Consider the following 25,037-nt stretch of genomic DNA (forward strand, 5'->3'; position numbering starts at 1 on the left):
AATCTGTCCAGTTGTTGATGGACATTTGGGTTGTTTCTACCTTTCGGCAAGTGTAAATAGTGCAACTCTTCAGTGTACGAATGAACAACATTCGTGTGCAAGTATTTGTGTGAGCACTTGTTTTCAGTTCTTTGGGTACCTACCTCGGAGTGGAATTGCTGGGTCATATGGCAACTCTATGTTTAACTTACTGAGGACCTGCCAAACTGTTTTCCACAGCAGCTGTGCCATTTTACATTCCCACCAGCAATGTATGAAGGTTCCAATTTTTCACATGCTCGCCAGCACCTGTTATTTTCTATTTTTTGACTATTGCCATCCTAGTGGGTGTGAGAATGGTATCTCATTGTGGTTTTGATTTGCATTTCCGCACAACTCGACTGAAGGGACTTAGCACACACATGCCCACAGCTTAATGATGTGGAGTATTTGTTTCATTTTCCTATTGTCCATTTGTATATCTTCTTTGGAGAAATGTCTATCCAAGTCCTTTTCCTATTTTAAAACAGGGTTGCTTGTCTTTTTGTTAAGTTATCAGAGTTCTTTATATATTCTGGGTGTGCACGCTTATGTGCTTCTCCGTGGCTTCAGTCGTGTTTGACTCTCTGCAACCCGATGAACTGAAGGCCACCAGGCTCCTCTGCCATGGGATTCTCCAGGCAAGAATACTGGATTGAGCTGTCATGCCCTCCTCCAGGGGGTCTTCCTGACCCAGGGATCGAACCAGCATCTCCTGTGTCTCCTCCATTGTAGGACAGTTCTCTACTGCTGAGCTACCAGGAAAGCCCATGTATTCTGGATACAGATGTGTTCCTTACAAATATTTTCTCCCATTCTGTTGGTTGTCTTTTTACTTTCTTGATAATGTCCATTAAAGCACAAAAGTTAAAAATTTTTATGTTCAATAATTTATGTTTCCTTTTTTGTTGGTGGCATGTCTAAGAATACGTTACCAAATCTAAGATCATGAAAATTTAACCCTATGTTTTCTTCTAAGAGTTTTTACAGTTTTAGCTCTTAGATTTAAGTTTTTGCTTTCTGGATGTGGTTTGGTGTACAGGTGTCCAATTTTGTTCATTTTGCATGTGGGTATCTAGTTTTTCTAGCACCATTTGTTGAAAAGACTGTTCTTTCTCTATCAGTCTTGACTTCGTCAAGAGTCAATTGGCCATAAATGCATGGATTTATCTCTGGGCTCTAAATTTTATTCCATCGTTTATCCTTATGCCAGTAGTACACTGTTTTGATCACTGTAGCCTTGTAGTAAGTTTTGAAATAGGGAATTGTGAGTTTTTTCCCAAGAATGTTTTGGCTATTCTGAGTTCCTTGAGTTTCCGCATCAATTTTAGGAACAGCTTGTCAATTTCTGCAAAGAAATCCAACTTTAATTTTGATAGGGATTGGATTGAATCTGTTGATCACTTTGGGTGGTTATTGCCATCTTGACAATACTGATTCTTCCAACCCATGAACAAGGAATGCCATATCATTTATTTAAGTCTTCTTTAATTTCTTTCATCAATGTCTTTTAGTTTTCAGTGCTTGAATCCCTTACTTCCTTGGTTAAATTATTCTAGGTATTTTATATTATTTTTTTGATACTCTTGTAAATGGAGTTGTTTTCTTAATTTTCTCTTCAGATTGTTCATTGCTGATGTATAGAAGTACAAATGACTTTTGTGTGCTGATCTTGCACTCTGCAATTTTTCTGATTTTCTTTATTAGCTCTAGTAGTGTTTTTGTGGATTCTTTGGGTTTCCCATATTGGATCATGTCACCTGCAAATATAGTTTTATTTTTCCTTTTTCATTTCTTTCTCTTGTCTAATTGTTCAGCACAGAACTTTCAGTACACTCAATAGTAGTGGAGAAAGTGGGCATCCTTCTTTGTTCCTGATCTCAAGGTGAAAGCTTGCAGTATGCTTTCAGTATCATTGAGCATGATGTTAGCCATGGATTAAAAAAAAAGCCCTCATCATGTTGAGGAAGTTCCTTTGTATTCCTAGTTTTCTGAGTGTTTTTTTTCAAAAAGAAAGGGCATTAGATTTTGTCAGATGCTCTTTCTGCATCGAGATGATTTTGTGTTTTTTTCCCCCTAATTCCATTAATGTGGTATATTACACTGATTGATTTCCTTATGTTGAACCAACCTTGCATTCCTGGGATAAATCCCACCTGGACACAGTGTGTAACATGCTGTTGGGTTTGATGAGCTAGTATTTTGTTGAGAATTTTTACATCTGTGTCCATCAGGGATATTTGTCTGTAGTTTTATTTCCTTGTGGTTTCTTTGTATGGTTTTGGTAATGCTGGCCTATAGAATGAGTTAAGTAGTGTTCCTTCCTATTTGCTTTTTCTGGAAGAGTTTATGAAGGATTGGTGCTAATTCTTCTTTAAACGTTTGCTGGAATTTACCATGAAGCCATCTGACCCTGGACTTTTCTCTGTTGGGAGGTTTTGGATTACTGATCCAATCTCTTGTTATCTCTTCATTTTTTAATGTTACTTGCCTGGTACTTGTAGTCATTTGCAAATTCAGATCCTCTTTCATAGATTTAAATATGAATCTGCCTAATTTTGAAGATGTCTTATAAAAGCCAGCCATCCTCCCACCCTTTTCCCTGTCTTATCTCTGCTCTGGCCAGTTTGGTCCCTTTCACACCCCGTCTGCATTAAACATGATAATTCCGTAGGTCAGTGGTTCTCACAGTGTGGTGTCTGGTCAGGAGTATTGGTATTACCTGGGAGTGTGTTAGAAATGCAGATTCTCTTGGTGGCAGTGTGGTGGTGGTGGTGGGGGGGAGTGGTGATGGCAGGAACCTAGGTTTTAACAGGTCCTTCACATGGTTCCATTGTATCACCATTGCCATAGGTAATAGAGCCTTGCAGGCTCCTGGCCCAACTTGACATAGTTGAAGCTGTACCTCTGCAGAACTCCAGCAGCCAAGGAGCTGTGTTCAGTGTGAGATGGTGGGAAGGGAGACCAAAGCAGGGAAGGAGAAGCATGAAGTGTGCATAGGGGAGAGGAGGGTAGGAAGATTGATTGAAATGGGACCTGTGTCTGGATGGAACTTACTGGGGACACCTGTTGGCTGTCCAGGGTGAGGGATGCAGTCTGTGGTCAGAGAAGAGACAGCGCTTAGGAGCACATGCATTGGCCTGTCCTGTCCTGACTGTAGCCATCCCGAGGAGATAGCTCCAGTCACTTACAGTCAGTCTCCCCTGCCCATTTCATTATCATCTTGCAGGGCAGGGTTTTGAGTCATTCACTCAGGAAATGTTTCCTGAGCATCTCCTCTGTGCCAGGCAGCTGTAAACCCAGGGATATAGCAGTGAACAAAACAATCAGAGCCCTGCCCTCGAGGGCTTTCTGTTCTAGTGGGCCATCCTTTGCTTTCCTCTTCAGGTTTCAGCAGCCAGGCTGGCGTCCAGCTGGCCCTCATCCTGCTGTCCTGCAGATAGGGGCCTCTGAGCCAGCAGCTGAGGCAGGACAGCTCAGTGTGTGGTGTGGTTGGGCAGCCCTGGGACACATCTGATCTGGTTCCCAACAGGATGTGTGCTCTGGGCTCCCAGATCCCCAAGTTTCCAAAAATCTCTATGAAATTCTGCAGGAATCCTTTTCTTTAGTGATGTCTTCCTTCCTTGTGGGATGAGAAACCTGCTCAGACCCGTTTTCTCCCCCACCCCCGACCTCATCTCCATCCCGTTTTTGTGGGACCCCTGTGGGCTGGAAGACACCTTGTCTCCCATCCTTGTCTGGTTTTAGCCCTTCTGGTTGCTGTTAATATGACTTGGCCTCCTCATGCACGTCCTGCCTTGAGGCTGGATCAGGAGACAGTCGCTGCTGCCGTGCATGGAATGAGTCCTGCGTTGGGTGCTGTCCCAGTGCTGCAGACTGGCTCATGTTATCCAACCACAGCCCTGTGAGTCGGCGCAGTTCTGAGCCCTGTTGCAAGGCTCAGGCGCTCACACAACCTCGTCCTGTGTGTGAGCAGTGGGTGGGTGGTACCTCCTGGGCAAGAGTGTAGGAAGGCTGCTCACACACAAACACAGCCTGCCTGCAAGAGGGGAACAGAGGAGCCCAAAGCTAGGGCAGGACCCCCAGCAGGGATCTGGTGGGCAGCAGATGGATGGCGGTGGGTGTTACATCTCCAGCGAGGTTCAGAGAGGAGGAGGAAAGAAGGGGGGATGTGCTGGTGGGGGCCTCCGAGCTGCGATGCTGTAACGAGGAAAGAACAGGTGGCCGCCCATCTGCTGGGAAAGGCCGCGTCCACGTGTAGAGCTGCTGTGGACCAGAGGGAGGTAGGCCAGGCTGCTCCTATCCCCAGGGAGGGGCCAGGGTGCTGAGATGGGGCGGTGGCCCTCCTGTACTGAATTTCTTCCATTGCCTCTGCTTCTTCACCACCTGGGCAGGGAGCTGGCAGCAGAGTGAACAAGGAGGGGTGCCGGGAAGATTCCTCAAGACTGGCCTTGCAGTTCCTGTTCTCTCCTGCCCCTCTTACCTCGGACCTCCTCTGACCCTCTCCCCGCAAGGACTCGCTTTGTCCTTCTAAAGGAAGTTTGGGTAGTTTCTATAAGGGGAGGTGGGAGGACATGGCTTGAACCTGGACAGAGCCTTGGGGCCCAGCCTATGGATTCCTTAGCTGGGCGCTGGCTCTCGGTGATTATTTCATGGACTACTCGCCTGGCTGTTAAAGCAGAGCCCAGGGGGAAAGCTGGCCTCTGCTCAGATTTGGGTGGTGATGGCTATTGCTAATAATAAGTTAGACAGCTGGGCCGCTGCTACTGGTGAGGAAGCTGAACTACATTTCTTGCTAACTGATGGAGGGGGTCCCCTTCTGAAGGATGCTTCTGGCAGGGCTTCATTCTGTCCTGAAGGGCCTGTGGGATGTTGCCAGTGAGTCAGTGAGCATTTATTGCATGCCTGCTGCGTGCCCTTGGCTGCATGAAGCAGTCTCAGGGGGTGTGGACAAGGGTGGGACTGGAACTGCTGTCCCAGGCTGGCCTGAGTCACCTTGCTTCTGGGTGGAAAAGGAGGCTTGCTCTTTGCCAAGGCTGGCACCATTCCACTGGAAAGTTCAACAAGTCACCATGAAGTGGGGCCAGGTCAGCCCAGGCCAAGTTGCCACTGGCCGATTTCTGCTCCTGGACACTGTCCACGCCGCAGTTGTCCACCCTGTGTGCTACTCAGGACTGAGGCTGAGTCACAGCCCTTTCATCTCACCATCTGTGCCAGGCCTGAGGCCATGGAGCATCTTCATTCAGGAAGTAGACCCGTTTTTAGCAGTGATCGAAACACTGCCTCCGGGAAGACGGACGAAGTCAAGAAAAGCTTAATCAGGAGAAGCTGGGACTTCCCCGGTGTTCCAGTGGTTAAGATTGTTTGCTTCCACTGCAGGGGACATGGGTTTGATCCTTGGTTGGGGCCTAAGATCTGGCATGCTGCACAGCGAGGCCAAAAATTAAATAAATAAAAATTTTCATAAAAATAAAAGGAAAATGCTAACTACCTAACTACCTACTCTGTCCCAGCAGGACAGAGTTTATTTCCAGAGTGAAGTTTCTCAGAATTCCTTATACAAGTTGCTGTTTTTCCAGTAGTCATGTATGGATGTGAGAGTTGGACTGTAAAGAAGGCTGAGCACTGAAGAGTTGGTGCTTTTGAACTGTGGTGCTGGAGAAGACTCTTGAGAGTCCCTTGGACAGCAAGGAGATCAAACCAGTCAATCCTGAAGGAAATCAGCCCTGAATATTCATTGGAAGGACTGGTGCTGAAGCTGAAGCTCCAACACTTTGGCCACCTGTTACGAAGAGCCCATTCATTGGAAAAGACCCTGATCTGGGAAAGATTGAAAGCAGGAGGAGAAGCAGGCAGCAGAGGATGAGACGGTCAGACAGCATCACCGACTCAATGGACATGAACGTGAGAAAACTCCAGGAGATAGTGAAGGACAGGGTAGCCTGGTGTGCTGCAGTCCATGGGGTCATAAAGAGTAAGACATGACTTAGCGATTGAACAATAACAAAAGCCATGGACCAGGGTCTGGTTCTTCTTGTTCATGTTCTTACTTCATCTTCACGTGAGCCCTGAAAGGCAGGGGCTGATTCCGCTTTCAGGTGAGGGAAGTAAGAGAGGTTGAATCACAGGCCTTGTGCCACACAAACCGATCAGTAGGATGCTGGCCACTCTCCAGACCTGGATTTGACCACTGGATTCTACGCCTCCTGTTGAACTGACCCTCTGTATCCATGGGTTCTGCATCCACAGATTCAACCAAAGATTTTGATTTTGATCCCCAGCTGGTGGAACCTGTGGGAAAAGGGGGCGCCTGTGTGCTGTCATTTTCTTTTCTTAAAAAGCTTTTCTTTATTCATTTATTTGGTTCTGGCTGCACTGGGTCTTCAGTGTTTCATGGCTTTCTCTAGTTGTGGCGAGGAGGGGCCACTCTCCAGGGGTGGCGCACCGGCTTTTCATTGCACTGGCTTCTTTTATCTTTTTGGAGCATGGGCTGTGGGGGGTACGGGCTCAGTAGTCGTGGTACACAGGGTTAACTGCCCCGGGGCATGTGGATTCCTCCCGGACCAGGGATTGAACCTATGTCTGTTGCATTGGAAGGCGAATTCTTAACTAGTCGACCACCAGGGGAAGTCCCTGTGCCATTTTCTTTAAGGGCCTGGAGCATCTTTGGATTTCAGTATCCTCAGGGATGCTGGAACCAGTCCCCCACAGATACTAAGGGAGGACTATCTTTCTGCCATACGCAAACCTCAGAAGCTTTCCAGGACCTTCCAGATTAAGCCCACATTCCTGGCATTCAGAGTCTCTCAGGCCTGCACCCTCCTTTTCAGTCTGAACTTCAGGATGTTGACCCAGAGGCCTCGGGCAGCCGAGTTGATCCACACGCTTCACCTTTGCCCTCACTGTTACTGCTGCCTGTAACGCCCTCCTCACCCTCGCTGTTGGGCTTCCCTAGTAGCTCAGACGGTAAAGCATCCACCTGCGATGCAAGAGATCCGGGTCCAACCCCTGGGTTGGAAAGATTCCCCCCCGCCCCCTCCTCCCAGAGAAGGAAATGGCAACCCACTCCAGTATTCTTGCCTGGAGAATCCCCATGGACAAGAGGAGCCTGGTGGGCTACAGTCCATGGGGTCACAAAGAGTTGGACAGGACTGACCAACTAACACACACTCCTTCTCTATCAAGTGATTCCTTTTTATCTTTTAAGGTCTGGTTGCATTTACAACCAGAAGCCTTACAATAAGCCTTCCTTGATGTGGTCATTTAAAAACATGACCTCAAATTCTTTGACACTTCTCTCCTGTAGAGAGAAGTGTCCTCATTCCTGTCCCTTCGAGTGCAGGCTGGTCATGGACACTTGCTTCTAAAGAATAGGACAGGGACTTCCCTGGTGGTTCATTGGCTAAGAATCCGCCTTTCAGTGCAGGGGACACGGGTTCCATCCCTGGTCAGGAAACTAAGATCCTACCTGCCACAGGGCAACTAAGGCCACAGGCTGCAGCTTCTGAGCCTGTGTGCTCTGGAGCCTGTGCACCACAGCTAGAGTGAAGTCTGAGTGCGGCAACAAAAGATCCCACATGCTGCGAGCAAGTTCCTGCATGCTGCAACTAAGACCCAAAGCATCCAGATAAAAAGATAAATATTAAAAAACCCCATAAAGAATAAGGAATAGGATAAAGAATAAGGATAAAATAAGATAAAAATAAGGACTAGAATAAGGAATAGGTGTAAAGGTACTTTGTGCTTTCTCTCTTGGCTGTCTTGCTCTGGGTGGGTTGGGGTGGGGGAGGATCAGCCGCCATGTTGTAAGGACACTCAAGCACCCAAAGGAGACGTCCGTGTGATGGGAGCTGGGCCCTCCTGCTGACAGCTTTGTGACTAAACCATCTTAGAAGCAGATCCCCTGGCCACAATCAAGCCTTCAGCCTCTGCTGACATCCTGAATGCAACTGCCTGAGAAACCCTGAGCCAGAACTGCCCAGTGAAGCAGCTAACTCCTGACCCATGGACACTGTTGTGAGGCACTAAGTTTTGGGAGTAGTTTGTTACATAGCAGTACTGAGCTAATATTCTCACCTCCCAGCAAGCAGTGCTGCCTGCCTGCTCTGAACCACTGGTCACCTGCAGCATCACTCTGCATAGTTTTGTCTCATAATTTTTAAGATCTGTTGTTGTGTAGTTGCAAAGTCATGTCTGACTCTTTTGAGACTCCATGGAGTGTAGATTGCCAGGCTCCTCTGTCCATGGGATTTCCCAGGCACGAATACCGGCATGGGTTGCCATTTCCTCCTCCAGGGGATCTTCCCGACCCAGAGATTGAACCGGAGTCTCCTGCATGGCAGGCAGGTTCTTTGCCACTGAGCCACCTGGGAGGGGGCCCTTCCCCAGTACTTCCAGTGACCAGTGTTTAATCATGTGGGGTTAATTGATTGACTAGCACAAGAGCATTGTGTAAGAACACACCTAAGGGTTTTTTGGTTGCCAGATTATATAGATACCAATGGGTAAGTTGGATGTGGGGGTGATTCAAGAGAGTTTCTTTATCTACAACACACAGGGTCATGATTAGATCTGGAAATTAATTGGCCTGAATTCAGGGGCTTTCTGTGGGCACAAAAGGCTGTAAAACTTGTGAAAGTGCCGGATGGGGCATACTGTAGAGGAGTTGGGGAAGGGAAGAGAGGCATGCTAGAGCCTCTGATTAGGTGTTGAAGTCTTTGCAGTTGATTAATTACAGAAATGATTTATAATTGTTGTAAAAAATTGAAAAAATACTGAAAAGCAAAAAGGAAAAATTTATCCTTAACCTATAACTCAACTTGGCAAATATCCTTCAAGAGTGATATGTACATCCACAGGAAGATATATATGTTGAAAAAAAAAAAAGGATCAGGACTTCCCTGGGTGGTCCAGTGGTTAACAATCCGTCTGCTAATGCAGGGGACATGGGTTCAATCCTTGGTCTGAGAAGATTCCATGTACCTCAGAGCAGTTAAGCCCATGTGCCACAACTGCTGAGCCCACACTCTGGAGCCCATGAGCTGCAACTCCTGAGCCTGTGTGCCCTGGAGCCTGTGCTCCCTAACCAGAGAATCCACTGCAGTGAGACGCCTGAGCACCACAACTAGAGAATAGGCCCCACTGGCTGCAAGCAGAGAAAGCCCGCACTCAGCAGTGAAGCCCCAGTATGGCCAAAAATAAATAAGTAAATAATAATTTAAAAGGGACCATATTGTTCTGATCCGTACTTTTCTCACTGAGCAATATGACATGAATCTTCACACCAGCATAACCAATACAGATCTCCTTTTAGCGTTATTTTATTGTATGGGCATACTTCCGTGTATTATTTACTTTCCCCTTATTGATATGCACTTCAATTATTTCCACTTTTTTTAACCCATAAACAATGTTTCTACAGATATCCTTGTATACAATATTTTTGTGTAGTTGCCCAAATATTGCTTTAGCGTAAATTCCTTACGGTAGGTTTATGGACCAAAATAGCTGAACGTTTTTCAGACTTTGGACACATTGTACCAAATTGCCTTTCAGAAAGTACCAGGCACACACTTATCTATAGTCCTTGCCAGCACTGAATTTTCTTTTTAATCTTGGCCAATCTGATAGGTGAAAGATGTTATCTTCTTCTTATCTTAATTACTTTAATAACTAGGGAGGCTGGGCATGTTTCATTCGTCATTTTGTATTTCTCCTTGAGCAAATTGAGTCCTTTGCATATTTTTGTTTCCCTTACAAAACTTATTTCTTTGAAATTGAACTAGGCAAGTAATGTAGGTCTGCATGCTTGTGAAGCATCCCGTGTATAAAGCAGAACTCCCTTCCCTACTCTCTCCCCTTCTTGTTATAATAACTTTTTGACAGTGTGAGGTATATTCTTCTGTATTATTTTCTATGCATTTATATACATACCTATAAATAATTTTAGGTTTTGTTTTTACTAAAATGGGGTCATATTCTCTGTGATGTTCTGAACTGCACCCCCGCCCCCCTATATTTAATAGATCTTGGAGAGCATCTTATGTCAGCAATATGGAACTACTGCTTTCTTTTCAAAACATACTAATTTCTGGCTGCATGCGACCTTAGTTGCAGCATTCAGGATCTTTCGCTGTGGCAGGCAGGCTTCTCTCTAGTTGAGGCATGGGCTCTGTAGTTGTGGTGTGTCGGCTTCGTTGCCCCGAGGCATGCGGGATCTTAGTTCCCCAACCAGGAATCGAACCTGAGTCCCCTGCATTGGAAAGCAGATTCTTAACCACTGGACCACCAGGGAAGTCCTCAGATTTCTTTCCGAATAATTGAGCAGTTTTATTTAAAGTGTACAGTTTAATGGTTTTTAGTATATTTACAGAATTGTGTAACCATTACCACAGTCAATTTTAGAACATTTTTCATCAGCTCCAATAGAAACCTTATTTCCTTTAGCTTCCAAATCCTCCATTTCTCTGGGCCCTAAGCAACCACAAATTTACATTCTGTCTCTATAGATTTGCCTATTCTGGGCATTTTATATTAATGGGATCACGTAATATGCAGCCCTTTATGTCTGTGTCCATTCACTTAGCGTAGTGTTTTCAAGGTTTATCCATGTTGTAGCATGCGCCAATACTTCATTCTTTTTATTAATGGTTGGATACTATTCTAGTGTATAGATATACTATAATCTGTTTATTCAACAGTTGATGGACATTTGGGTTGTTTCCACTTTGGGAGGTATTACGAATATTGCTGCTGTGAACATTGTGTGTACAAGTGTTTGAGTGGACGTGTGTTTTCACTTCTCTTGGGGATATATACCTAGGAGTGGGATTACTGAAATGGTAGTTCTTTTTATGTTGCTGGACTCAGTTTGCTAGAATTTTGTTGAGAGTTTTTGCATTTATTTTCATAAGCTGGATTGGCCTGTAGTTTTCTTTTCTTGTGATGTTAATTTTGGTGTCAGCGTAGTACTAGCCTCATGAAATAAGTTGGGAAGTGTTCCCTCTTCTATTCCTGGAAGAGTTTGGGAGGAATTAGTATTACTTCTCCTTTAAGGGGTAGAATTTACAACTGAAGCCATCTGGACCTGGGCTTTTCTTTGTGGGTAGGTTTTTGATTACTGATCCAACCTCTATTATTAATTGTAGGTCTTTTTAGATCTTCTGTTTCTTCCTGAGTCAGTTTCGGTAGTCTGTGGTTGCTGGGAACTGTCCATTTCATCTGTGTTCGTATTAGTCGCTTAGTTGTGTCCCACTGTTTGTGACCCCATGGGCTCCTCTGTCCATGAATTCTCCAGGCAAGAATACTGAAATGGGTTGCCCTTCCCTTCTCCAGAGGATCTTCTCAACCCAGGAATTGAACCTGGGTCCCCCGCAATGCAGGCAGATCCTTTACTGTCTGAGCCACCACAGAAGTTCCCATTTCATGTAAGTTATCTAAATTATTGACATATGGCTTCCCATAGGATTTGTATTTTATTCTGTGTAGCTTATTCTGATCAGTTTCCTGTAGATAGATATTTAAGTTGTTTCCACTTTTCTTTTTTTTTGCTGTTACAAACAATGCTTCAATGACCATTTTATTGTGTCTATCTTTGTGTTCATGTGTCAGTGTGTATATGTTCTAGAAGAGGAATTGTTGGGTCAGAGGTCTGTGTATTTAAAATGTTGATTGTTTGTTTCTATCTTCTTATCCTCTTTCTATCCTTACTAATTTGTATAAGTTATTTTTTTTAAATTATTTATTTGGCTGTATCAGGCCATAGGTGTGTCATGCGGGTCTTCTGTTGCACCTTGAGGGCTTCTTTCTAGTTGTGCTGTGCAGGCTCAGTAATTGTGCTGTGCAGGCTCAGTAATTGTGCTGTGTAGGCTCAGTAATTGCACTGCACGGGCTTAGCTGCTTTGCAGCATGTGGGATCTTAGTTCACCTGCCAGGGATCCAACATGCCTCGCCTGCATTGGGAGGCGGATTCTTAACCCCTTGACCACCAGGAAAGTCCCTCTGTGAGTTCTTTATTATTCTCGGTATCCTGAAGACTGGAGTTGGTAAGAATCCACAGAGCAAATGGGAAGGGTAGATTTGAGAGCTGGATGTTTGATGGCTGCTTCTGGTCAAAGGTGCTTGATGTGGGTGCCCAAAGCTTGTCCTCAACCCTGAACATTCACATGTCGTGTTTCCAGACCCTGAAACCAGAACTTCGCAGAGGTTGGAAACTCTTTGCCTCTGATGGGCCAATTTTAGCTTGGGAGAGGTCACTTGGAGTCTGAAGCAGGGCCAGGTTTCTGCCCATGACTCCACAAGGGTCCTTCCATTGTGGTTCTCTTCTGAGAATGTGGAGGCTGACGGGGACATCAGGCAGTTCTGGCCTGTGGGTGCCTGCAGAGGAAGGGAGGATGGATGCCCTACCTCTATGTGGAGAAGCGACAAGGACATGTTTCCTTTTCACTGTTGTCTTTTGTTCCCTATTCATCTGGGGACAGTCCATTCTGAGCGCTGATTAACTCGGGGCTTACCAACACGTAGAAGAAAGTAGAGCTCTTTTCACAGAATGGGAAGTGGGGACTCTTTTGGTGGAACCTCTGCCTGTGTTTTGTTAGGGTACAGCTTTCAGCCCCTCACCCTTCCATTCCACCTTCTTTTTCTCTTTTTGGTCTTATCTGGAGTTTATAAAGTTGGCACCAAAGTAGGTTAAAATTTTGGACTTACATAGTTTATGATTTTAAAAATAACCCATCCAGGCTCCTGGAGGCTGCAGTTTTCAGGCTTTGCTCTCACGTTCTCGGGTTCCCAAAATGTCCCTTGGGGACAGCGGACAGGGACAGGCAGAGGTGACCCACCAGGGCTCAAGCTTCCACAACTGTCTTGGCCAGGGCGGCATGCTTTAACTGGTTTTGTATGCTGGAATTCTAAGTGAGACTTTTGTGAGGAGACAGAAGGGGCTGTGTGTTGCCACGAAACTTGGAAATCTATTTGTGTGGGACATCTTGGCCCCACTGTTGGGTTGAAAGCATCTGAAACACGAATGCTGCTGGAGGGTGAATCTCCAGGCGTTGGGGAAACCTCGGCTTTTCCCAGGGGCCCCTCCCTCTTGACAGAGACTGAGAAACTGTTCTCTTCAGGGCCACATGCCAGCCTGGGTGCGCTTTGTTCCCCGTCTTGTTCTATGGGGTGTTCTGGCCTTTCCAGCCCTGCAAAGGCGAAATCAAATTATCTTCTCTCTTGATCCAAATGAATTTTGTCCCTGGGGAAGCCGGGGTTGAGCTTCCAGACAGTCAGCAGGGAGACGTTTTCTCTCTACCTCCTGGCTGACTCCCTGTCTTTGTCTCTCTGCCCTGTTTGTGTCTTTCAGTCAGCGGAGTTCTTCGAGATGCTGGAGAAAATGCAGGTGAGCATCCTCAGTGTGGGGATGGGGTGGGGCGGGGCAAGGCCCGGGTGGGAGTGCCGCAGCGACCTCAGGACACAATGCCAGGAGAAGCCCCTCGGGCGAAACTCCGGCCCTTGGAGGGAGGGCAGAGAAGAGAGCACGCAGTTCTGAGGGGCCCGGGCCACCTGAGGCCACCTCCACGTGAACAGCACTCAGGGTTCTGGGACGGCTCCTGCCTGAAGGATGGAGAGAAGGTAAACAGAACCTGCCAGCAGGGCAGACCGATGTGGGGAGGGTTTGAGAGGGTCCGTCGTTCCTGGAATGGGTCAGAAAGGAAGCCCCTTCTTCGAGGAGTCATCGCATGTCTGGGAGGCAGAGCAGCCAAGTAGGAGACAGACCTGAGTTCAGATCCTGCTCCTAACACTCGCCAGCACTGGTTCCTGTCCTTTTCTGAGCCTCTGATTCCTGTTTTCTGTCTACTCACAGCACTGTTCTCGCCCCACTCTGATGCCAACCACGTGGCCATTTTCCCACACTAAGCAATTCAGCAACACCAGCTGGGTGCCCTACAGTTTCACCCAGTTCTGACACAGTCTCCCCGGAGATCTCACAGGTCAAGGGGTCAGTCCCACAAGACCACCCTCCTCTGACTTCAACCCCAATCCCAAATCCAGATTGTCACTCGTGTTTTGACTCATTGGCTATAAATCAGAGGTTCCCATGATCGCTCCTTGGTTCCATTAATCCACTGGAGAGACTCACAGAACTCAGGAAACCCACTGATTTACTAGGTTAACAGCTCATTGTAAAAAGAGATAACTCAGGAACAGCCAGATGGAAGAATGGCTGCGGGCAAGGTATATGGGAAGGGATGCAAGCTCCCATGCCTTCTTCGGAAACTGTGTGTTCACCAGCTAGGAAATCCTGCAAGCCCTGTCCTTGTGGGTTTTTGTGGAGGCTTCTTTACACAGGATGATTGATTAAATCATTGGCCACTGGTGATTGATTGACTCTCCAGCCTATCCTCTGTCTCTGGAGGTTGAGGTTGGGGCTGAAAGTTCCAACCCTCTAATCAGGGTTGGTTCCCCTAGCAACAAGCTCCCATCCTTAGCGGCTTCCCAGAAGTTACCTCATTAACATAAGCTTATGAATAACCAGGCACCCCTTTCACCTTTTTGGCTCTGGAGCTGTTTCAGGAATGAAGGACAAAGGTTCAAATGCTGTAAAAAGAGATACTCCATTGCTCTTAGCACCTAGGAAATGCCAAGGGTTTTAGGTTTTTCCTACATTTATAGTTGGCTTTCTACAATCAGAAAGAGCTTTGCCTTTTCTCCGTTCATTTGTTCATTTGTCCATCTATCCATCCATCCGTTCATCCATTCACTCATTGGTGTGGACTCATGGATTCTGATTATATGATAGTTTATAGTCTATATAGTAAAATCTTTATTTTAATGCTCAAGTTGTCTTAGATTTGGCCAGTGGGAGCCCCTGGGACCTGGCTGCTATACCAAATATATATTAATAGTTCTCATAAATCATGATAGCACAGCTTCTACAAATGAGAATGCAAATACCCACTTACATAGTTGTCTGGATGAAATGAGAAATAACAGTTACAGATGGGAAGAAGATGCTGATGATAGCCTACACATTTCAGGCACTTCTCTGGGCTCAGAGATTGATAGGTGTCACCTCATTTCTTTCTGAGAAGTCTCACAGGAAGTAGGTATATTGTTATCCCCATTTCACAGATGAGAAAACCAAGGCACAGAGCTATTAACTAAAGCACTCAAAGGCTGGTAAGTTATTATTATAGCTTTGGAGCCAGAAGGCTTAGCCACTATGTTATGGTGGCTAAGTAGACGCTCCAGACTCCAGGAAGGAAGATCCTGTAGTGATGCTTTGGAAGCTCTAGGAGGGAGGCAAATGAAGTGCCCACAGTCAGCCTGAGATGCAGGTGGAGCTGCTGAGAGGGTGACTGCCACCAGCAGTCAAGCATGGTCCTCATGGAAAAGCCAGGTCGCCGCCCTAAGGGTGGGGAGAGGTAGGGATGGTTTAAGGGAAAACTATTATTAGTGGTTGTGTTATTATCACAAGCAAGTTATTAAAATCCCCTTCTGTGCCCAGCAGTGTGTGGACTACAAGCTAATTTATATGTATTTAGGGAACTTACAGTCAAGTTTCGGAAACAGGGAGGGCCTTGGCCTTGACAGTGAGTGGTGGGAGGCAGCATATAATTAAGTAAATCTGGGATTTCCACCTCAATCCCTGGAGTCCCGCTTTGCACTCTGCCAAGCTGGTGGGGAATTTGCAGCTTGCCCTGCCTTCTCTCTGGCTGCTCCTGCAATCCACTCACCCCTCACACTTTACCCACGTCCCTCCCCCTAGTCTTGCCTTCCCCACAAAGGGCTTCTCTGAGCAGAGTCCAGCCCCACTCAACTGACCTCATCATTCTCTTGTTTCAAGGTTACTGAGTTGTCTTCTCAGCTAGATTGGGAGCCTATCAAGGGCAGGGGGTCTGTTTTATCTTTTTCTGGCCATACTACGAGGCTTTCAGGATCTTAGTTCTCCGACCAGAGATGCAACCACGCCCTCTGCAGTGCCCCTTCGGAGTCTTAACCACTGGACCACCAGAGAATTCCCAAGGGTCTGGTTTTTATGCTTCCTTTCTGTCTCCATGGCAGGTGGCTGACCCCTGCGGGTGGTTGGTCAATTTCATCTCAGCTGAGACTACCTGGGGCTGAGACCAGACTTCCCAATGCCTGGGCCTCTGCCAAGTGCCCCCTGGGCCCCAGCCTCCGAGGGGCCACAGCTTCCAGCTCTTCGGTGTGTCTGAAAGTCATGTGGGGAAGTGGCTGGTGTGAAGTGCGGCCGGAGTCTGTCCTTGAGTGTGGGCGCCCTCTTTCATGCTGCGGGCGTGGAGACAGAGGCTTGAATGTTGTAGCATCCAGGGCTCTCTGAGAGTTGTGAAGAGCTGAGACTAAGATCCAGGACTCCTGACCTCCCTGACCGAGAGTCAAGGGATTTGAAGAAGAGCGCAATCCTTTGAAGCAACTGAAGTGCACAAGCTTTGGATCCCTTCGGTCCTGGGTTCAAGTTCTATCTGATGCTCTCTAGCTGAACATCCTTGGCCAAGTCATTCTACCTGTCTGCACCTCAGTGTCCACATGGCCAGGGATGAGAGAGGGGGCCATAATCATGACACCTATAGCAAGGAGATCAAACCAGCCAGTCCTAAAGGAAATCAACCCTGAATATTCATTGGAAGGACTGATGCTGACGCTGAAGTTCCAATACTTTGGCCACCTGATGTGAAGAGCCAACTCATTGGAAAAGACCCTGATACTGGGAAAGATTGAAGGCAGGAGGAGAAGGGGGCAACAGAAGATGAGATGGTTGGATGGCATCATTGACTCAACGGACACAAGTTTGAGCAAGCTCCGGGAGATAGTGAAGAACAGGGGAGCCTGGTGTGCTGCAGTCCATGGGGTCAAGGAGTCAGATGCAATAGCAAAGGCTGACACATGGAGAGGGCCCAGTGCTGGGCGGTGGCTCTGTCATGGGGGAGGGCATGGGAGGAGGTTTGTTCACCTGCCCGGGGCTGTTTCCAGGCAGGGATGACTAACGAAGGACAAACAGACCAACTCCTGACATCACCCCTCTCTTCACCCTCCCAATTTGCTTCCCTGGTCAGGGACTGCTGTCCACTCAGGTGGTTTTCTCCCCATGTGGGGAAAGGAGGGCCTGTCGAGTGGGAGGGACCCTCCCTACGCCCTCCTGGACGATGCTGCAGGTGACTCAGTCCCACCAAGTCTAGATCCACCCAGTGAGTGAGCAGGAGTCCTGGGTTCTGTGGGCTGTGGGACAGGACTCTGCACTCTAGACACACGGCCCGGCTTCACCTCCAAGTGCTGACACCGCTAGCTCCAGGAACCTCCTCCCTGGGCCCCCGTTTCCGAGTTGGTAAATAGGTGCTGAGAGTTTTCAGAGGAGACTGAAGGAGGGAGCGCTGTGCAAGGTCAAGTTCCTGCTCTGTATTATTATGATCGGGCAGGGGCTGCTGCAGGACACTTCTCTCCAGAGGGACCTGCGTGTCCCAGTGTGTCCCAGCATCTCACACCCTTGTCGGAATTTATTCAAACAGTTTTGGGAATGCCATGTACCCCACTCCCTTAAAACCCACTTAAGTCAGAACGTGGCACTGCTGGACCGGGCCCTGCTCCCCAGAAGAGCATCTCCCAGACACCTGCAGATGATACCCTTTAATCCAGGCCCAGTGAAGGTGCCTGACCTTTGCGATGACACCTCTGTGAGATGGATAGGTGGGTGTTAGAATCCTCATCTCACAATTGAAGCTGTGGAAGCTGCAAGAGGCTCAACTTCGTCAAGGGTCACTGGCAGTAAGACAACAGCAGAGTGAGGACCAGGCCACCTGCCCGTCAGCCGTGGGCCCTCCCACCAGGGAGGAGTGGAGCTGGTGTGGCATGAGGTCCAGCCTGCGGGTGCCGACACCCCAAGATGCAGGTTCCCATCCCTCACCCCTCACCTGTCGGCTTTGAGAGAGCCTGGTGGAGATGTTTAAGTGCTGGAATGGGTCTTGCCTGGTGGTACAGTGGATAAGAACCCCCCTTGCACTGTAGGGGACATGGGTTCGCTCCTGGTCTGGGAAGATCCCATGTGCCATGGGGCAACTAAGCCCGTGTAACTAACCCCTGCTTGGTGCAACTAGGGAGAAAGCCTATGCAAAGCAACGAAGACCCAGTGCAGCCAAAAAAAAAAAAAAAAAAAAAAAAAAAAAAAAAATAGCACCAGCATGGGAAAGCTGCTTACCTATAGCTTTTACCATATTCTTACCACTCTTCCAAGGGCTCAACACATTCTCAACATTGAATCTTCACTACCAGAGTAGGTGAGGTTTTCATTCCCACTTTACAGATGGGAACACTGAGCTACACAGAGGTTCTGTGACTTGCCCAAGGTCATCAGGTCGTAAGTGGCAGTGTTGGGATTTGAACCCCCGTGATCTGGCTTGAGCCCATGCTGTTAACCTGCTGCCTTGCCGAGGCTTCTGTGAGGCCTGAGTGTGCAAGGTCCACGCCAGCTGCTGCTGCTGCTGTCACTAACTGCCAGCTAAGGCAGCTGCTCCTGATAAACTCCTCTGTTTGGCTCGTCTTCTGTGACCTTTGCTTTTCCATGGATCCTCTTTTCCTTGTTTCTGCAGGGGATCAAGCTTGAAGAGCAGAAGCCGGGACCCCAGAAGAACAAGGTGGGCTGGGCGGGTGACAGAGGCAGGGGACACAGCAGGCTTGCTGGGTTCTGCTATCTTATGCTGTCTACCTCAGATTTTCACCATGAGCCACTTAGGTGACCACACCATGTTGACTGGGGCATAATGGGCAGCAAGGGGGGCCCTGGCTTAATGCCTTTGGGGCAGCTTCTGGGTGGACTGGGGTGGAGACAAGGTTTGAGGCTCAGCCTGGCTTCTCTGCACCCACTCCTGCAAATGGACCACACGCTGTGTGTAGGGGTGTCAGGCTCTGTGCTCCAGGTTCCAGAGGCATCAACTCTCAGCTTCAACTTCCATTGCCCAGGCCCAGGGGTGCAGCTCATCACTTGGAGGTCAGCCCTCTTACCTGGAGGGGGCTGGATGGGACCAGAGGTTACCTTCCTGTCACAGCCTCCTAGGGTGAACAACTGGGTCACCAGAAGTGTGGGCCTCAGCGCGTTGCATACTGCGTCTTCAGCGGGCAGGGTTTGCACTCAGGTTCTGTCACTCTGGGGGAGAACTCAAGCCAGGTTCCAGAGCTGCCTCTAGGCTGTTTTTCTGTCCGGTGTTCTGCCCGTTGATCCTTCCAAGGCCCTGCTGCAGTTTGCCAGGCCCCCAGCCCCCTGCCTCCCCCATCTGGGAGAGGGGAATGGAAACAGTGGCCAAACCTGATGGTTGCTGCGGGGATGGATGGTGACATTGTCTGGTTTGTCTTGCAGGATGATTACATTCCGTACCCCAGCATCGACGAGGTAGGAGCCCCCGGCTGCCTTCAGCTCTGGGTCCTGTCTCTGGGGCGCAGCTGGGGGAGCTGATGGTGGTGATGTTGATGGTCCCTGCCCGGCCCCACGTGGGAGAGCATGCTGGCCCTGGAACTTGAGGGCCTGAGGTCTCTTCCCAGCATCCCCTTTGTGACCTCAGTTTTTCCATGTTTAAATTGGAGGTAACTGCCAAAGCTTTGCACCTCTGGTGCTCCAGGGTCAGTGAAACGGGAGATATTGCAGGGCTTAGAGGAGGGGTTCATGTTACTGCTTTTGGCCTCAAATATGGGATCCCCTCCTTGGAGCGGTTGGAAGGTTGAGGGACACCCCACTGGCACCCCTCCCCTCCTTCTGTAGACCCGGAACAGGCTGCAGTGCCAGACCCTCCCTCTGCCTCCAGGTTGTGGAGAAGGGAGGCCCATACCCCTTGATCGTCCTGCCCCAGTTTGGGGGCTACTGGATTGAGGACCCCGAGAACGTGAGCACACCGACCTCCCTGGGCAGCAGCATCTGTGAGGATGAGGAGGAGGAGAGCCTCAGTCCCAGCACGTTTGGCTACAAGCTCGAGTGCAAGGGTGAAGCCAGGGCCTATCGCAGGCACTTCCTGGGGAAGGTAAGGCCCAGGGACCCAGGGCAGGGAAATAAATAGCTGCTGGAGGTGGGGGCGGTGGGCAGGGGGTGGGGGCAGGAGCCTGGCGTTCCTCTCCAGGCCCCCTTTCTCTTTGTCTCTCCTCTTCCAAGTCCTGCCCCTGTCCTTGCTGCCTGCCAGTGTCTTGACTGGCTCTGCCCCTGGGCGGGGGTGGGGGGTGAGGACGGGGCAGACTGAGCATCTGCAGAGCCAGGAAGGCTCGTGGGTGATGGGTCCAGGTTGGGAACACCCCCAACACATATTTTAGAAGGTGATGGAATGGGTAGTGTTTGGAGGTGAAGAAGAGTGGAAGGAAAAAAAAATGTTCTCACACTTAGGAAGTCTGTTTCTGTCAAAATAGTACAAGTCTCCTGTGTCCTCATTCTAGCAGGTCCCCCTTGGTACTTGTGCCAGATGATGTGCTGTGAGCCTCTGATGGCTTAAAAGTGGCGACTTTACATTTCTTTAAATATATTCTGCCCACCAGACTTGCCAGGTTCCGGAAGTCCCGAGGGCAGATTCCGGAAATCTCCAGCCTAAGGCAGCTTTGCAGTCTTAGGAGTTGTGTGTCAGCACCTCCTGGGGAATGTGTTGAAATGCAGATTCCAGGGCCCCACCCTGAGATAACTGGTCCAGGATGGGCTCCCTGAGCCAGGGAGAGACCCACTGTCTAGAGAACCAACTGGCTCCACCCTCCCAGGTTTATTCCTGCGGATAGTCTGAGCTGGGGAGGGTTGCCCCTGGGAGCAAGGTAGCAGACTAGGTATCTTGTGGTGAAAAACTTGTGCTTTGGTCAAGACAGATGTGGAACCCTGGATCTTTCACTTATTAGTGGTTTGACCTTGCATAGTTAACGACTCTGAACATGGTTTACCCATCTGTGAAATGGGCATGATGATGTTTTTGTCTGCATAAAGTTAAAAGTCAGGATTAAAGGAGTGAAGGGATATTGGGCTTTTAGCCCAGTGCCCGGCAGGTCCTGGGACTCCGGGCAGTTGGAACCTGTTACTGTGGCCCTTCTTCTCCTTCCCCTCATCTACCCCTCCCTCCACCATCACCAGCAGAACCACAACTTTAGCTTTTATCTCTTCCTTGTTGCTGTGGGGCTTCTGACTCCTGGTGAAGGAGGTGATTTGGGGGAACATGTCTGGAGGGCCCCCCCCCCCCAATTCCCACTAACACCTGATTTCTATCTCTAGGATCATCTAAACTTCTACTGTACCGGCAGCAGCCTGGGAAACTTGCTCCTGTCCGTCAAGTGTGAGGAGGCCGAGGGTGTTGAGTACCTTCGGATCATTCTCAGGTGGGGCTTTGGCGCTGTTGGAGGCCACGCCTCTAGTGGCCGGTACCCAGATATACCGGTCTGACCAGTCTGGTCTGGGTGTGCTGGGGAAACAAACCTGGCTGGAGTCTTGGGGCTATGTGTGAGTTGCCGGGCGGGGAGACCAGATGTTTGTGCCAGCTGGCTGACTGCAGGAGTCAGCATGGTGTCTGGGCTCAAGGTCACCTAGACCATACCCCCACCTGCTTCTCTTGTGGGGACTGGGACTCTGAAGAAGATGGTTCATCCTGCTGAGATACAGCTTCAGACTGTCCTGGGAGAAGGTTTGCCAGAACACTGCCTCCAGTGTGCATCCAGTCGCGGAAAATAGGCCCCAAAGCATCTCTGTGTACCCTGGGCTCCCCAAAAAGGAATGGTGGTAACAACCGGAGCACTGATTCACAGCCAGGCCGGGGACCCCTCTCTGGATTATGACCTTCTCAAGGGCAGGAACTGGAATTGGTTTCTGTTGGACTTATGTGTTTTTTAGAACATCTTTTGCAGTAATGACAGTGAATGGTCCATGTTCTCTGCAGGCCTAGTGGTGAGAAACAGAGGATTTTAATGTATGGCACAAGTATTATTTTATTGATTTGCACAGGATGTGGTGGGAACACAGAGAGTCAATCTTAAATATCTCTGTCCCCATTGGGCTGGTGGAGAAGCAGGGAAAATCAGCAATGGTGCTTAGCAGTGTGCTGTGAACCTGTCAAACTCCCAGTCCATATTTGTGAATCTAATTGGAAGTCCTTGATGGTATTTGGAAAAGAGCAAAAGCATTTTTTCTCTGCCCAAGTGTTGAGATAAAAATGGGATGGAGAGTGACAACCAGCCTTGCAATGAGAAGGATAGGAGGAGGGGGGAGCTGGTACAAGGAAGTTGTCAGCACTCATCCAATTTTGATTTACTCTTTCTTAAGAAAGGAACCAATTTTCTTTGCTGAGGTTCACCTGGCTAGAAATGATGTTTGCAAGGCAAGGAAGAGTCCATTAAATCACTAGCACTAATATTCTGAGAGAGTAATACCCGGATCCCCATATCCTAATAGGATTTCAAGTTGGTGAACCTCTGTGAAGAAAATTACTTCCGTTCTTAATAAAAATCAGACCCAGATGCGGTAGCATTTCTGAGTAAGAAGATAATTGAACCAAGGATCTAACCCTCTTTTTCTAATACCATTATCCTATCTGAAATGCCACACCTGGACTAAAAGAGAGAGAAAGATGCTTGGCACACAGCACATTTTGATGATTTTTTTATTCTTCGGTAATCTGTGGGGTGATATGGAGAACTGACCTCAGTGCCTCTTTCTTAGAAAGCAGTGTAATGAGGGAATAGATGAAGTGGAAATTGCTCAGTCGTGTCTGACTCTGCCATCTCAGGGACTATACTGTCCATGGAATTCTCCAGGCCAGAATACTGGAGTGGGTAGCCTTTCCCTTCTCCAGGGGATCTTCCCAACCCAGGGATTGAGCCCAGGTTTCCTGCATGTTGGAGATAATTCTGTGCTGTTTAGAAGTAAGGGTGAGCCCTGGAACATTCAGAGGTCTTTCCGCATGGAACCACTTTTGTTGTTTCGGGTCAACAGCGTTTGAAATCAATGCCTAGGGGAGTGACTTCCCTGGTGGTCCAGTGGCTAAGACTCCACCCTCCCAGTGCAGGGGGCCCGGGTTTGATCCCTGGTCAGGGAGCTAGATCCCACATGCTGCAATGAAGATTTCGTATGCTGCAGCTAAAAAAATCTCGCATACGACAAGGAAGATTGAAGATCCCTCGTGCTATAGCTAAGACCAGGCACAGCCAAATAAATGAATACTAAAAAGAAATGCATAGGATTCCTTTTTTAAAAAAATGTCCTGGGGAGTTAAGCTCAAATGTGGCTTTCCCAGTAGAAATCCAGTGAGCAGGGTGGCAGAGAGAAACCATTCACCAGCTAGGAAGTTGGGTAATCACATGGTATACCAAAAGCCAGATGTAAAAAAAAATTGGCCTCACGGCCTAGTAACTTCACCAGGCACAAAGAAGAAATTATGCAGAGATGAAATTCCCCTGCTGGCAGTGACTCTATCCCAGTTTCTTCCTCATTCCCTGTCAGCTTCTGGATTATTTAATTGATGTCTTAGAGCAACCAGCTCTCCAGCTAAAATCTGAGGATTCTAACAACACCTATGTGTGCCGTGAGAGTTGTCAAGGAGAATCTCCTTACAATTTGGAGATAAGTAACAAGCCCGAGTAGATGTCACCTTTTTCAATGTGTGTGCTTATTCAGTCGCTAAGTCATATCCAACTCTTTTGTAACCCCTTGGACTGCCCACTAGAGTCCTCTGTCTATGGAATTTTCCAGGCAAGAATACTGGAGTGGGTTGCCATTTTCTACTCCAGGGGATCTTCCCGACCCAGGGATCGAACCCACATCTCTCCTGTCTCCAGGATTGGCAGGTGGATTCTCCACCACTGTGCCCCCTGGGAAGGTCCACCTTTCTTAAGTTTGGATATAAAAAGGAGAGGAAAAAAACAAACAAACCCAAACCCTAGTAGTTTGGTGAAAGAAAAGATCCTGCGTTTAAAAAAGCATAACAGCGTTTAGAGGGTAGGAAAATATCCAAGCTTTGGAAAGGATTTATTATAGCAAGCCAAGTTAAATTCTGATATCCATTAACTTTGTGTTTTCAGCAAACCTCTAGAAAAAATGATCTGTTTTAAAGACAAAAGATTAGGGACATCCCTGGCGGTCCACTGGTTAAGACCTGGGGATCGAACCAACATCTCTTGCATCTCTCGCATTGGCAGGCAGGTTCTTAGCCACTGAGCCACCAGAGAAGCCCATCGTGCTATTACATCGGAAATTTCATCTGAAGCAGATGCTTTTCGAGGAGGGCACACGTGACTGAGTTTAACACGAGGTGAAAAACCTGACCGGATCAATAACAGTGATGGAATAAATTGAAAAGTTCTCCAAGAATTCTCTCTCCAGAAGTTTCTAGATCTAGATGGTTTGCAGGTAGTTATTTGAAACTTGTAAAGAACAGATTTTATTTAGAACTTCAAAGATAAATAGAAATTTTTAAAGCTACCTAAAAATAGATTATCTATGAATGACAGCCAGGCTGAGAGCAAGTTTCTTATCAGCCATGGGACAGTGGGACAGTAGCTTTAATATGGTGGAAGAAAGTTGTTCAGACATTTAAAAAAATGAAGGGAGTACATTATTCACAGAATCTAACCGAAAGAAACACTATAGGATGTACTTCAGCTAAAAGAAAAAAGAAACCAAAAGAAAAGATGCAACTAAAAAGTAAGAAGACATAGATAAACTATGCTGATAAATTTAATTACTGACTGGAAAAAGAATTTTTTTAAAGAAAAAATTCTTGAATTAAATTTCTAAACAAATACAGGAAAGACAGTGGGAAGGAAAGAGTTCAGTAGCTCTTGTGTCTCCTTCCTTCCTCAGGAGAGGGATAGCAAGTAAGTTTAGAGTTTGTTGGAAAAATATAAATAGGTGTATTGGAAGTTATAGAAATACAATATATAGCTCTTAAACTAGCAGAGGGATAAAAAGAATTTTAAAAATTTACCAAACTGAAGGCAGGGAAGGAGAAAGAAGAAAAAACACAGGGTTATTAAAAACACAAAGTGATAAAAGCAATTCCAAGTATATTAGTAAGCACAAGTAC

At 47.7% G+C, this 25,037-nt stretch overlaps 1 protein-coding gene across 1 annotated transcript in view; it reads left to right on the plus strand.

Annotated features, from left to right (window-relative positions):
• RAP1GAP2 (RAP1 GTPase activating protein 2) overlaps positions 1-25,037 on the plus strand; it is a 215,447-nt gene that overhangs the window by 140,071 nt on the left and 50,339 nt on the right. The window contains exons 5-9 of the mRNA XM_052658271.1: positions 13,367-13,402; positions 18,606-18,650; positions 19,370-19,402; positions 19,812-20,024; positions 21,239-21,342. Of these exons, the coding sequence (XP_052514231.1) occupies positions 13,367-13,402; positions 18,606-18,650; positions 19,370-19,402; positions 19,812-20,024; positions 21,239-21,342 (431 nt within the window). The remainder of the gene's footprint in view (positions 1-13,366; positions 13,403-18,605; positions 18,651-19,369; positions 19,403-19,811; positions 20,025-21,238; positions 21,343-25,037) is intronic.

Source organism: Budorcas taxicolor, chromosome 19 (genome assembly GCF_023091745.1).
Source record: "Budorcas taxicolor isolate Tak-1 chromosome 19, Takin1.1, whole genome shotgun sequence".
In the NCBI taxonomy this organism is placed as follows: Eukaryota; Metazoa; Chordata; class Mammalia; order Artiodactyla; family Bovidae; genus Budorcas; species Budorcas taxicolor.